The sequence below is a fragment of the Scyliorhinus torazame genome, chromosome 3, assembly GCF_047496885.1.
Source record: "Scyliorhinus torazame isolate Kashiwa2021f chromosome 3, sScyTor2.1, whole genome shotgun sequence".
Taxonomy (NCBI): domain Eukaryota; kingdom Metazoa; phylum Chordata; class Chondrichthyes; order Carcharhiniformes; family Scyliorhinidae; genus Scyliorhinus; species Scyliorhinus torazame.
Window position 1 is genome coordinate 181,520,143 of NC_092709.1, and position 14,470 is coordinate 181,534,612.

The 14,470-nt window shown below is 45.7% G+C and overlaps 1 protein-coding gene across 4 annotated transcripts in view; it reads right to left on the minus strand.

The window, feature by feature from the left end:
• Nucleotides 1-14,470, minus strand: part of arap2 (ArfGAP with RhoGAP domain, ankyrin repeat and PH domain 2) — a 604,005-nt gene that overhangs the window by 173,277 nt on the left and 416,258 nt on the right. For all 4 annotated transcript variants that reach the window (XM_072496549.1, XM_072496548.1, XM_072496547.1 and 1 more), the window contains one exon: nt 10,390-10,602. In XM_072496549.1, coding sequence (XP_072352650.1) covers nt 10,390-10,602 — 213 coding nt within the window. The remainder of the gene's footprint in view (nt 1-10,389; nt 10,603-14,470) is intronic.

A 14,470-nucleotide genomic window follows, 5' to 3' on the forward strand; every position in this document is an offset into this window, starting at 1 on the left:
CGCGGAGTGCAAACCGCACTTCTACCGGCCAGAGAGGGTGCACCTAATTTAGGCTTCTCGTCCCTTTGAACGCCTCAGCATGGACTTCAAAGGCCCCCTCCCCTCCACCGACCACAACACGTACTTCCTGAACGTGATTGACGAGTACTCCCGGTTGCCATTCGCCATCCCCTGCCCCGACATGACCGCAACCACCGTCATCAAGGCCCTACATAGCATTTTTGCACCGTTCGGTTTCCCCGCGTTCATACACAGTGATAGGGGGTCCTCCTTTATGAGCGACGAACTGCGTCAATTCCTGCTCAGCAAGGGCATCGCCTCGGGCAGGATGACCAGTTACAACCCCCGGGGAAACGGGCAGGTAGAGAGGGAGACTGGAACGGTCTGGAAGACCGTTCTACTGGCCCTACGGTCCAGGAACCTCCCAGTCTCCCGCTGGCAGGAAGTCCTCCTGGATGCCCTCCACTCCATCCGGTCACTGCTTTGTACGACCACCAATCAGACACCTCACGAACGTCTCCTCGTCTTCTCCAGGAAGTCCACCTCCGGGACCTCGCTCCCGACTTGGCTGGCAACACCCGGACCCAACCTGCTCAGAAAACACGTGCGGCGCACAAGTCGGACCCGTTGGTCGAGAGAGTCCACCTGCTGCGCGCTAACCCCCAGTACGCCTACGTGGCGTTCCCTGACGGCCGACAAGATACGGTCTCCCTACGGGACCTGCCGCCCACCGGAATCCCACATACATCCCAGCCACCAGTCCCACCCTCCCCTTCACCGCAGTACCTTACAGGAGGATCAGTCCTCCCGCCGCCTCTGCCTAGGCCCCCCCACCCACCGACCCCCCTACAGGTGCCCCCTTCCCAGGTCAGCCGTTTTTCCCACCAGCGCCGTCTAGGGGTGACGAAGCTACCATGGAGGCCGAAACCACGCTCCCGGAGTCGCAGACACCCGGGCCCCCACTGGAATCACCACCGAGGCTCAGACGATCCCAGAGGACGACCAGGGCACCCGACCGACTGATTGCTTCATTTTAAAGAATGTATATACCCGCCATGCTGGTAAATATTCGCTGTAAGGACGTATCACGGTACCTCCATATCTGATCATACCATGTTGTTACATTTTGTCGTTACTGGCCACCACCCCCGCCGTACTCTTTTTAACAGGGGGTGAATGTGGTATTATCAGGTATTACGGTACCTGAGAGGCTGAAGTACCATTGGTTAAACCTAGGGGTTTACCATTGGCTGTATAGTATAGTAGCTCCACCCTGGTAGGCGGGGTATAAGAAACCGTGCCGCCCCAGCAGCCCTCGTTCTGTACCGGAGTTGCTGGGGAACAGTTCTAGCTTATTAAAGCCTTCAGTTGTACTACAACCTCGTTTTAGTAGTTATTGATCGTGCATCAGGGGAGTCGTGCATTACTGACTCTTCTGCTCACAGGGAACATGGACAGCCTGGCTGAACTTGTGTGCACATAAGATAATAGTTCTTTTCGCAGAGTACTTGAAAAAACTCAGCTTCATACTTTGTAATACACAAAGTTTAATAATTATACACTGAATATTACAATGTTGCTTTATTTACTGCTGCCACTGAAATTGGCGGTGGTAATAATTTTTGCCCTTGTTAGGCTGTGTGCGCGCAAAAGGTATATCTCAAATCTAATGGCGGATTTCAATGTAACTGCGTGCAGAATGAGATATGCTCAAGGAAGAACATATCAGTTTTTGCGGAAGATGTAGATTCAGTGTCTGGATTATTTTAATATCATGGAGAAGGACAAAGACAGCAGGTGCATGTGAACAACACCGCCTGCAAGTTCCCCTTCAAGCAACACGCCACCTTGATTTGGAAATATATCACTGTTCTTTCACTGTCACTGGCTCAGAATCCTAGAACACCCTCCTATCTATACCAGATGGATTGCAGAAATCCAAGAAGGCAGCTCACCACACCTTCTCAACAGCAGTTAGGAATGGACAACAAATGCTGGCCTTGCCAGCGCTGCTTACACCCCATGAATGAATAAAGAAAAAACAAGGAGTGAAGGTAATGTTCTGTTGCAAAGTACAAAATTGCAATTGCTCAGATGTCAGAGGCTGATTAGAATTAATGAGGTGCAGGCTGCAGAACGTAGTTATCTGAAACTGACCAGATAAAAGTCAGTAAACACAGTAAAATAAAGACCTGTCTGATACATTTATGTAATGTTAGAATCATGCCTGATGCCATTTTCTCCTGGTGTAAGACCCAGAAAGGTAATTCAAGTAACTGCTCGACTGATAAAGCAAGTGTATAAAGAATATAAAGCAGTCTTTTGGCTAGTGGACTAACAATTAATTCTTTCATAGCGAGATGAAGGCTCTCCTATATCTTCTCCCTCAGCTTTTCCAAAGGCTAGTTCCGGATACCAACTGGACTATTAGTTTGTAAGAATGGTGAGTAGTGATAAGGAAGAGGAAGCAGATTAGTCTCAGTCAACTCATGATATGTTTACATTGTTGTGAGTGTAACGGCAGCACCCGCAATATTTGTTATATTTTCAGATATTTATTGGACTGAGACAGACAAGTGGGATGGAGGGGACAATCGTGGGAATTTAAAGGAATTTAAGAGTGCCAGTTCATGATCATTTTGCTTTTGGCTCTGACATCGATTGTGTTGCTGTGAATTTTTATGAGGACCATGTGAGGCAATCTCAACTTCTGCATTTAAAGGGCCAAGCTATAGCAACAATTTGGAGGAGTTAACAGTTTCTTCAAAGAGGGAAACATTTAATGATGGATTCAGGATGGCATTGATTTAGTGAAAATGCTCTTTCATGCCTTTCTTACTTCTAGACTTGACTATCCCAACTCCTGGCTGGTCGCGCATATTCCAAGGTTTTCCAAAGCTCTGCTGTTTGTGCCCTGATTCACACAAGGTTCTGTTCACCTATCACCTCTGCCCTTCTATGCACAATCACATTGAATTCCAGTACCGCAATATTTCAATAAAAACATTTTCAAACTCAATTTCAAATCTCTATATGGCCTCGTACCTTCCTATCTCTTGAAGGTTTTCCGGCCCTACAAACCTCTGAGATACCGCACTCTTTTAATTCTGATATTTTGAGCATCACAGATTTTAATCGCTCCGCCGTTAACAACCTTGCCTTCAGCTGCCTAAACCCTAAGCTCAGGAATTCCCGTCGGAAAACTCTCCACTCTCTTTTCTCTTCAGTTGTGCCGTAAGACCTAAATCCTATCTCTTTGACTGAGCCTTTGCTCATTTGTCTTCACAACTCTTTATGTGGCCCAGCACCACAGTTTGTTTGATAATATTCATGTGAAATATCTTGGGACATTCTACCACATTAAAGGTGCTGTATAAATATGAGTTGTTGATGTTCCCACCATCCATCGTGTCAACATATGCCACCACACTTACTCATACTTCTGATATTTCTCCGATTACAGGAGAAGAGAACACGGAACACACAAGGAAGAACCGCTGGCACAGCAGCCACATGCAGCGGAGGAATATGAAGGATTCTGTGCATTTAAATTCAGTTTGTGGCAGACCCTAACCAAAACAGATACTAAACTGAAAAGGGAAGCAGAAGCGGAGATAGAACAGGTAAAAATAGAAAGAAGACCGGCCCTCCCAGTTTCTAAGGAAGAAAAAACAAACTGAGGTTTGGGAACTAAAGGTTCTGGGCTAATTGAGCTTGTTGAAAGATAATAAAAGGACAAAAATCAGTCCATGCTGAGCAGTAAATTGACGAGTCCAGTGGTGCAGCAGAGGCAAGCTGGAGATGACTGAAGATAACAGGGTCCAAATACAAAAGTTGAGAGTACGTTTATGCAGCTTTTTCGGTTTCCTGAAGCTAACAATGGTGGATCTACACTATTCAAGCTGGTTTGAGAGGGTTCTGCAGATGTACACTATTTGTAATGAACACCGTCCCATGGAAGCCGGATTGGTGGTGCGCTTCTGTATGCTGGGATCAGATTTGCTCCTGGAAGGAGAAGAACTGAAATTCTTTGTGGGGAAGACAAAGTTTGAAGGAATGTTTGGCTAAGTGTGATCACCAAAATTTGAGTGGGCCGTTGAGCCAATTTGTATGATCTGTCTGAGCTCTATCTGCCATTTAATGACCAATTTACAGTTTTTACTGCTTATAATCGAACACCATTTGCCTGTCAATTCTTCCTTTACTCATGTTAGTTCTTGATGTTAGATCATAGGAAAAGTAGTGGGTGTGATTGAATGGCCTCGTCGTGCCCGACATGGTGATGCAACAAGGCCGATTAATCTTATGAGAGGCCTCTCGCAAGATTCTCGACGTTTGAGATGACTTGCGAGATTTATCCAAAACCCAAGAGATGTCACGCTCTGAGCTCGCCTGCGTTGGGCGAGATCCAGATATATATATATATATATATAAATGAGCCCTTGTGCCATTTTCTCCTGGGGTTTGGGAACTAACGGCCTGGTCAGTGGGTCCTGGACCAGGCGCCGTTCAGTACTGAGACACACAAATGTGGAGCAGGCCTAACAGCACCTTGGGGGCCTCCCCTGGCACTGCAAAGGTGCCCAGTCAGGTGGCACTTGCAGGGTACCTGGATGGCATTTCCAGGATCCTCGGGTGCCAGGATGGCACTGATAGGGGCATGATATGAAGGGGCCTCATAAAGGTCGGGGGGTAAAGAGTGGGAGTCCTAAAAAGGGTGATGCCCTCAGTCACCCCATAGAATGGTGTTCTAAGTGTGAACTTGATCAGGGAGAAACTCACTCCAAACCCCCCCCCCAAAATGACTCAATTAAGATGAATAGCGGTGTGGATCGCTCTCAAAAAGCCAGCGAGAAACAATCCGTCAATCTCAAACAAAATGACACAACTCAGGAGAACACAGCGCACGTTGACGAGAATTCAGTTCCAGATAAAGCAGCCTGAAATGGAAAAATAAATGAAACTACTCGAATTGGAAAGAGAAAAGGTAAAGCAAAAACTTGAACTCGAAAAAGAAATGGAGATGCAGAAGCTTGAAACTCAATTCCTGAAAGGGAAGTGAGCCAAGGAAGAAAGAGACAGAGAGCTTCAAAGAAAGCAATACATTAAACAAATAAACTGGCTAAAGAAAGGCTGGTCACATGGTTTAAGAAAATCCGTTCTGTATAATAAAAATGATAATGTTGGAGATAAAAGTAATGTAACAAAGCCAGTATGCTTTCATTGATGTAAGAAGGGACACGTGGAAATTGTTAGAAAATGAAAGTTAAATCAGTGGCAGTAATAGGGACACCTAGAGATTCTTTGGGAAAGGCTGATCCAGTAAACAAAACAGATGATAAAAGAATAGTAGTTGCAAAGTGTTCCCTCAGAACCTACAAAAGTGGTGGAAATGGATTGGAACAGTGAAGGGAATTCAACGAGCCACACGCCATAAAGCACTCTCACAATGATTTGATTTCAGAGTGAAAAATACAGTCAGCTTTGTGGTATCATAAATGTCAGAACTGCAAGGGTTCATTAAATGTCGAAGAACAGCCACTGGATGGAGCTAGAGTTACAAGTATATAAGACATTGATGCTAAGCCTTGTGGGAGAAAAGTGAAGTTTACTCGAGACAGACTGAAGGAAAGATAGTGTCAGTAAGAGCAGATCATAGTTTATAGTCGTACAGAGATTAGTTTAGATGAGTGCACATTATATGTTAATAATCAACTGTGTATTATTTAGGAGTATGTGTCGAACCCAAATTTATAGCTTTGTTCAAGTTAAAACTATTTTGTGGTCTTTGTGAACACTACGCCAACCATCCTGAATTAAGCAACACAAAGAGCAACACAAAGAACACCACAAGCTTTATAGTATTAGGTTGCGCAACTGTTACCTTGCCAGTACTAATTAATTTCATTTTGCTCTGCTGGGGCATTCATGAGTCCATGAACCTCCCAAACTTTGCATTGGAGGTGATTCCTTTTGAGGAAGCACAAGTACAAGACTCATGCTTACCATGGACCAACTCAAATACTCACACTTCACAAATTAGCAAGAGTTGATGTAGACAGCCTGTGTTGGAGGACACAATCCTTTCCAAGCTCTGCTCAACTGGGCACCAAGCTGTACCTTAAAGGTTGTTGATGAAAATCAATGAAGAGTAACAGGGAATGTGGAATGCACGAACAGGCCTTCCTAGCATCCCAACTATGATTGCAGAGAGAGTGCAGGAGTCCACCTCTAGCTCCATAAATAGGGCATTGAAATAATTTTTTTTGGCGTAGGCCACGTGGCCAATTCTGCGGAAAATCTAACGAGCATGCACACCTTGACCATGCCCATGCACCCTCACATCAACAGCATTAAATAGAATGAGGGTATGTAGTGTTATTATCACTGGACTAGTAATCCAGAGATCCTGGGCAATGCTCTGAGAATTGTGTCCGAATCACACCAAGGCAGATGGTGAAATTTGAATTCAATAAAAATCTGGAATTAAAAGTCTAATGATGACCATGAAACCATTGTCGATTGTTGTAAAAATCCATCTGGGTCTCTAATGTCCTTTAGAGAAGGAAATCTGCCATTCTTACCTGGTCTGGCCTACATGTGACTGCAGATCCACAGCAATGTGGTTGACTCTTAAATGCCCTCTGAAATGGCCTAGCAAGCAACTCAGTTCAAGGGCCATTAGGGAAGGGCAATAAATGCTGGCCAAGCCGGCGACACCAAGATCCCATAACGAATAAACAAAATACCTTGCCATAACCTTGCAATGTCACAATGAAAGGTATCCAGTGCTCTCCAGCAATTTGGTAGAAAACACGCATTGATGGTTCACAAGAGCGATGATGGCAAAGGATGAAATTCAAGTGTAAACTCTGCTTAATATATTCCACTTCTCAGTCATTGTAAACTCCAGCCCTAGTTGTGTAAGGGGCCTTTCTGATGATTCCCTTATTTCCCTTTTATTTTTGCTGTTAATATGTTGATCCATGGATGCCCAATGGACATGTATTTTAAGTCAAGCAGCAGAGAGAATGAGGAATTCAAGAAGTTGTAACATAGTATTTGGTGCTGCTAGTTTGCGAACCGGAGAACTCAGACTTTTTGGCAGCCGAAAAATGGTGAGGGATTCTGTTTGATTGGGTGGCTGGTGGTCAATGAATTGGCCGAGGAGCCGTATTCTGCCTGATAGGTGGTAATTGGATCCTGCCTGAGGGGAATTATTTCCAGAGAACCAAGGAAATCAGAGTCCCTGGAGACTCAGGGAAAATGACCTCTCTCTCTCTCTCCAGAAAGGCTGCGAGTTGCTATATTTCTAAAACTGCAGAGACCTGAATGAATCTACAGTGAAAACCGTTACAGGCTGGAAAGGAGAAATCTCCACCTGAGAGCCTGGTTTGAAGGACAGCATTCTAGAAACAACCATCTGAATCAAAGACAAAGTATAATATTTTTTACTTATTATTTTTTACACCCCTTTCATTCCCTCTGTGTTTGTCTGTCTTGTGTGTGTGTAGAGGTTGGGGCAAGTTAAAGTGGGGGATTAGCAATTAGGGAATAGTTAACCAGTTGTATTTGCTGCATATGTCTTTATAGTTTTAATAAGTAAAAAGTAATTGTGTACAAATTTACAATTCTGGTGACTGTAATTATTGGGCAACCAAGGGCAAAAGACTAAGGATATTTTTCCCCAGAGTTATTGGTTAATTCAATTGTGTTGCCACTCCAGATCAAGGGTGGCTGGAATTTACTGTACCCTAGCCCAGGGTGGCGTAACAGCTGGCACAGATGCAGGTGAAGCAGTTGTTGGCAGAACCTTCACAGGTTTTAGCATCCAGTGGAAGTCAGCTAATAGCATCTCAAAAGTCTGGTTCAACCTTTGCCGAAACCACAGGGGTTACATCATGCAGACACAAGACGAAAAGGAAGAGTAAAAATGTATCATTGCACAAGTGGATGCACATGGTGAATGAAAAAATTTACATTGCAAATTTTCTGTTCCTTAGTAGAATCACGAAAATGTTATTATTTTCAGCCAAATTCCCACCTTGTCCATTCTTAGTTGTTCGGTGACAAATTGCCTTTTAACTTGTTTGATGATGAATGGGAAGACTTGAATTACCAGGGACCAATTGGGCGGAAAATGCAAGGAGTGAGCTGGGAAAGCTCAGTAGGTCTACCAGCATCTATCATAGAGGCAGACCTGCTGGTTTTTTCCAGAGTCTTCTGTTCTTGTTTCAGAATCCAGCATCCGTAGATTTTTACTTATTTAATTGAAATGCAAGGAGTGTCTGGTTGGCTGTTTGTAGGACTGCTTGGGGTTAGTAACATTAGGCAAGGCAGGAAGAGTGGTTGTTGGCATGTGTTTCTGACATTGGCCCATCGCTGCAACCCAAGTGATTCTTGCATTAACGGGGCAACCCTGGCAGCAATGTGAACAGCCAGTACTTCGTTATTCTCATCAACTTCCTCTTCATCATTTCCTCCTCTTCAGGACCCTCTACGAGCCTCTGCTCAATGTACCTCACCTTGCAGCTTCAAACCTCGCTGCTGCACAATATCGTGCAAATCCAATGCGGCCAATTACTGCCCTATCAGTCTACTCTCCATCATCAGCCGAGTGATGGAAGGAGTTATCAACAGTGCTAACAAGCAGCACATACTTAGCAATAACCTGCTCACAGACACTTAGTTTGTGTTCCGCCTGGATCACACAGCTCCTGACCTCATTACAGCCATGGATCAAACATGGACAAAAGAGCTGAATGCCAGAGATGAGGTCAGAGTGACTGCTCTTGACATCAAGGCAGCATTTGGCCAAAAATGGCAGCAAGGAGCATGAGCAAAACTGGAGTCACTGGAAAAGAGAATGAACACTCTCCACTGGTTGGAGTCATACTGGCGCAAAGGAAGATGATTTTGGTGGTTGGAGGTCAATTATAGCTCTTGTTGGTGCCGATTGAAGGGAACCTCCAGATCTATCCACGCACCTAAAGGTGCAGTTGCAGAACTTTGACGAGCAGGCTGCTGCTGGCCATATTCCTCCTAGCCTGATGTCTAATTTAAAGCAGGCAAAGCACTATCCATCATGATGTGATTCAGAAAAGCTCCAAAGTGAAAAAAGTAAACTCGCAACAAAAATATTGTGAACAAACCATTCTCTATCTGCAGGGAAGAGAGCAGCTGCGAGCACTGAGTGTTTATTGCAGTATTTCGGGGAGTTTCAGTCAGCCCCCTCAATTGTTGTTGTTGCTCTCGTTTTCACTGACAGTTTTCAGGAATTGCAGGAAAGCCGCAGATGTGCTGAGTGATTAGCATGTGCTAATAGGTGACCTGCCTTTCCCAGATGTTTGCATACAACCACCTAATGCTGAGCTGAAGTTAAACAAGGCAGTTGACGGACTGAAGCAGGTTCCAGACACATTCGCATTTTTGGTGCTTTTAACACCCTATCTGTATGCAAATTCCTCAATGTCGAAAGAAAAAAATAGTGTTTAAAAAGATACTCTGTGCCATGCATATATAAATATATATACTTAATATATATTTATACAAGTTTTATTTTTATAAGTTGCGTAGGTCACATTTGTTATCCGATATAATCTGAGAAAACCACCATTATGTACCAATTTGTACACAAGAATTTAACACAAGCGTGACAACAAATATATGAATTTAAATGCAAAATGAACATTTGATAAATGATATTCATAAATGCAAAGTTTAGCCAGTAAGCTAAACATTTATTTATTGCGTGTTCCCAGAAATTCCAATTGAGAAACTGCGCATCGAATTTTCCGATACTGGTGTACAAATTAGCGGTTTAAGCAAACATTGAGGATGTATCGGATAACAAAGAAACCTTGGTATGGAGGTTTTGTTTTGTAAAGAATGGTTTATCTTACGGCATGAAAGTCAAGGAATTCCTTGCAAACTGCCATGGTGGTGGAAGGTGTGTGGAGTAGGATTTCACTACAGTCCATATGTTAACTTTACCCCGATTCCATGGTCAGCAAGTTTCTATATTTTGGGTGTGTGGCCACTGCACATTGGCTCATCTGAAAATGTCCTCCCCAGTGGTGGAGGGCAGAGGTTTCTAATGAAGGAAGAATTATGCTGCAGCATAACAGCATCAGTTGTGCTGTATGAAGACGAAGGAAGAAGCTTTGAAAATCTTCATACAAACATACAGTGTGCCTAAAGCAAGGGGTGGAATAGCAGACTAATAATATTAGTACAGATACATACGGCTCTGGTCGGGTGATGGAATGGATTTCTATGTCACATTAAGATGTTCTGACCTCTTTATAGAATAAAGCATCATTTTTTTTTGTTTTACATCACAGAAAATAGATTTGAAAAACCATGGAATAGATAATTGCTTTATATTACCTAATGCAGACATCCAATATGGATATAGTTCCTTGGTGAGTAGAGCATCATCTATTTCAAACAGAAATCTTTTCATTACATCTGTTACATCACCCAGCTGATGGTCCCCAATTCTCAGCTTCACATTCCTGGCATCTTTTCGAAATTGATCCAAAAGCTGGTTAACTCGTGATAGTGTGCCATTTTTTTGGTAAATTCCTTCACAGCCGAGCCCTAATGAGGAGTGAATTACAGTTCATTAAACACACACATAAAATACAGTCCTACTTTATTTAGTGAGCAACCAATGCTTCTATTTAACATAACTTTTAAAATATGTGTTAAGTAGGGTGCCAAGGTGGCACTACCAGGGTACGAGTACCAAGCTGGCATTTTGCCCATGCCAGAATCAGGCCCGGTGGGTGCCCTGTCTGTGTGAGGTGGGGTGCGGGGGACCAAGGACCCCCTTATGGGTGAGCTGGGGCTTTGAGGGGTCTGGGGTTGCATAAGTGGGGTGGGGTGGGGGGGTCGAGAGATTGGAGCATCATCCTGCACTGAGGACGCTAAGTGTGGCCTTGAGGGTGTCTGTGTGTGTTTGTGTGTTTTCCATATCAGGGGCCAAAAGAGAAACAAAGTGCCGTTAGATAGCAGGGTTGTTCCTGGTGCAATAAACACTGGGTACGTCCCCGCTAATCCCTCCCAGGATGGACTGATTTTTAAAAAATTAATCATGCCCAGAGTGTCCTGTAAGAATCTTGGCTTCTACTCTCCAACAGACTTTCCCTTTTATTCTCTCCTCCTCGCCCTCTTTTTACTTTCTTTATACTTACTGAAAACTAATTATATGTCTAATGTTGTCCATCAAACTAAAATGTTAATGCTGCCTGGCCTGCTGAGACGTTCCAGCATTTTTGGATGGCATCAGCAGTGCCAGTGTACCACGCTGCCCAAAGGGCATGCACCTGGGGGCCTCTGAACCCCTGGGAAACCGCCACAAGTGCCATCTGCCTGGTCCTCGTTTATGGAGACCAGTACTGAACGGTGCTCACCCAAGGTCCGTGGCGAAGGGGATACATTCCAACGCCTCAGGTAACTGCATATGCACTGAGACTTAGCTGTCTCGCTCTAATATGCAGATTTGCCATAAGGTGATCCCACACACAATGGGCAGGATTTACATCTCAATGTCTCACGAGATCACATTCGATCTCCAATGTAATCTCGTGAGGCACTGCATGGCGGGAAGATCCTGGGAGCGGGGTCTCTCGGCTTCTATCGACCACTTTGCGCCGCAGGCGCGGCTTTCTGGGTGTAGCATTGTCGTTCAATCGCACCCGTTACCTCTGTTTCTCCCTCCAGATGCTGCCTGACCTGTTGAACATTTCTGACATTTTATTTTTATTATTTATTTGCCGCTGAATGACGACAAAATGAAGCGACCAATGTCAATGAAATGCCCAAGTAAAAGCCATTCAAACCATCCTGAAACCCAAAACTTAGCAGCACACAATCATCATTTACTTATGTTGTTTTATGCTTATTCTTTCCTATTCAGCCACTGAGTGTATCCTGCACCATGAGCCTCAGCCATTTGGTTTCATTTTTCAGTAAAACATTTACATCGTGAGTGAATAGTCCATCGGAGTTTGAAGAGTTAATATGTGACTAGACAATAAGAAAACACACACCAACACATTATAAAGGTTGAGATTCAAGCATGAGTAGAAGTAACCTTATGGTTATGGTTTTTATACCCACAAGGCAAAAGTGAAAATCTGTCATCTGAAATGCAATCAGTAGTTATGAGCTGTATATTTTGTTCTTCCCCATCTTTTCTTAAAAGAAACTCACCTTTAGACTTCATCCCATGATGAAGAGATACTCATTGACCAGCTCTCAGGAGGAACAATTTTCAATTCTATACTGTAGACCTTGCTTACATGCCAGTGTGGGCATATTTGAGTTAAATAGGAAATACATTAACTATGCATAACAACTGACCCCCATCATTCTCCTATAATGCAGTATTAAAAGTGTGACTCCGATTGATATGCTAAACACTTTACTGTGCTTGAACATTAAACTACATCCTCTACTTCCTCTGACATAAGGAGATACACAAAGTAACAAAGTGGTGTAATGCATGTTGTGAAAAGTCCAAAAATATGTTTTATGCTGGAGTGAGTTTCCCGCGGAATCTGCTGGAGGCTGGGGTGAAGCCTATTTGCATCTTGCTAATGGGATGCAGATGATGTCCCGACCAGAACCTTCCATGCTCGCCCGATTCTCCGCGATACCAGCGGGAAAACACACCAGTCCAGAACACATCTGGAACAACAACATAGCGTGCAGAAGTTGGGGCACACCTGGACAATGCAAGGGACCGCCTCCGGAACTCAGGATGGAGGCCGCCAGCAACCCCAAAACCTGAAACACCACAGCAGTGGGTGGGGAGGAGCATCTATAGGTGGATCTTCTAGACTCAGTGTCATTGACGAGGTTCATCTTTCAGCCTCAGAGTGTTCCTGGAGATCTGTCTTCTTTCTTCAATAGGGAGTCAGTGATGTAGGGCATCTTTTCAATGTGGCACTCAGATATAATGGCAGAACTCACATCATCATGCCCACCCTAGCATGGAATAAGTCAATAAACCCCTGGATCCATGAGTAACGAGTTTAGGGCTAGGACATATAGTATGGTTTCCTGACAGCCTCCGGAATGGGAAACGCTCCCTGTTTCCAACCCCATCACAGGACTTAGTTCCAGATGGGAGAATTCCACCCATTAATTTTCCCTTTTCCTTTTATATGATGTGGAGATGCCGGCGTTGGTCTGTGGTGAGCACAGTAAGAAGTCTTTCAACACCAGGTTAAAGTCCAACAGGTTTGTTTTGAATCACTAGCTTTCGGAGCACTGCTCCTTCCTCAGGTGGTTCAGAACCAGGCCACATCGGAGGCCACATCGGAGGCCGCCCCCCCCCACAAGCCCCCGGACCTTTCCACGCTGAGGTCCCGCCGGCTGACAGCAGGTGTGAACGGCGCCAGCGGGACTCAGGTTTTTTTTACAATGGCCGCTCGGCCCATCCTGGGCCGAGAATCGGCGGGGGGGCCGCTCGACCGGCGCCCCGCCAACCACGGTGGCGCCAATGGGGCTGATTCTCCGCTCTGCGGATAATCGCCTCCCGGCGTCGGGGTGGTGTGGCGCGATTCGCGCCGGTCGCAGGGATTCTCCGGCCCGGCCCCGGGCTGAGAGAATCCCGTCCCCTTTTGTTTGTAACTTGTGGATCTCAAAATATATTACGAAACATACGGGCGGGGTTCTCCCAACGGGAGTCTAAGTGCCGATGTCGGAGTAAAAACCGGAGTGTTTTACTCCGGCGTCGGCACCCGTTCCCAGACACCTATTCTGGGGCCTCTGTGGGGCAGGCAGGGGCATGGTGCAATTTGCAGGGGCGAGGCCTCGGTGCGGTGTCAGAGTCGCGGCCCGGCGTAAAAGAAGCAACGCCTTGGGTCCCGCGCATGCGCAGTTGGGCAGGCGCCAACTAGCGCATGCACAGTGGCCATCCTCCCCCAGGCCGCTCCGCACAACAATGGCGCAGGGATATAACATTGCCGGCGGAGGAAAGGAGGCCTGCCGACAGAGAGGCCAGCCTGCCGATTGGTGGGCCCCGATCGCAGGCCAGGCCCCTCCCGGTGAAGGAGCCCCCCTCCTCCACCCCCCTTCACAGGCCGTCCCCCGAGCGTTCGCGCAGACTTCCCGCCGGCAGCGACCAGGGGAGAACGGCGCCGGCGGGACTCTGTCGTGTTGGAGTGGCTGCTCGGCCCATCCGGGCCGGAGAATCGGTGGCCCTGCCGAACGCGCCGGCGCAAATGGCGCCGATTCTCTGCACCTCGGAGAATCGCGTGCCGGCGTCGTGCCGCGGTTGCTCCGATTCTCTGGCCCGGCGCGGGGCTCGGAGAATCGCCCCCTACATTTCTTAATCTTGGGCATGAAAGTGTCAATGCAATCATGACACAACTATCTATTGTAGCTGATTTCTTACTTGCAAATATCCACAATTTTATACTTGGCCTCGAGGTTTTCTGCCTCTCCGTTGTTCTCA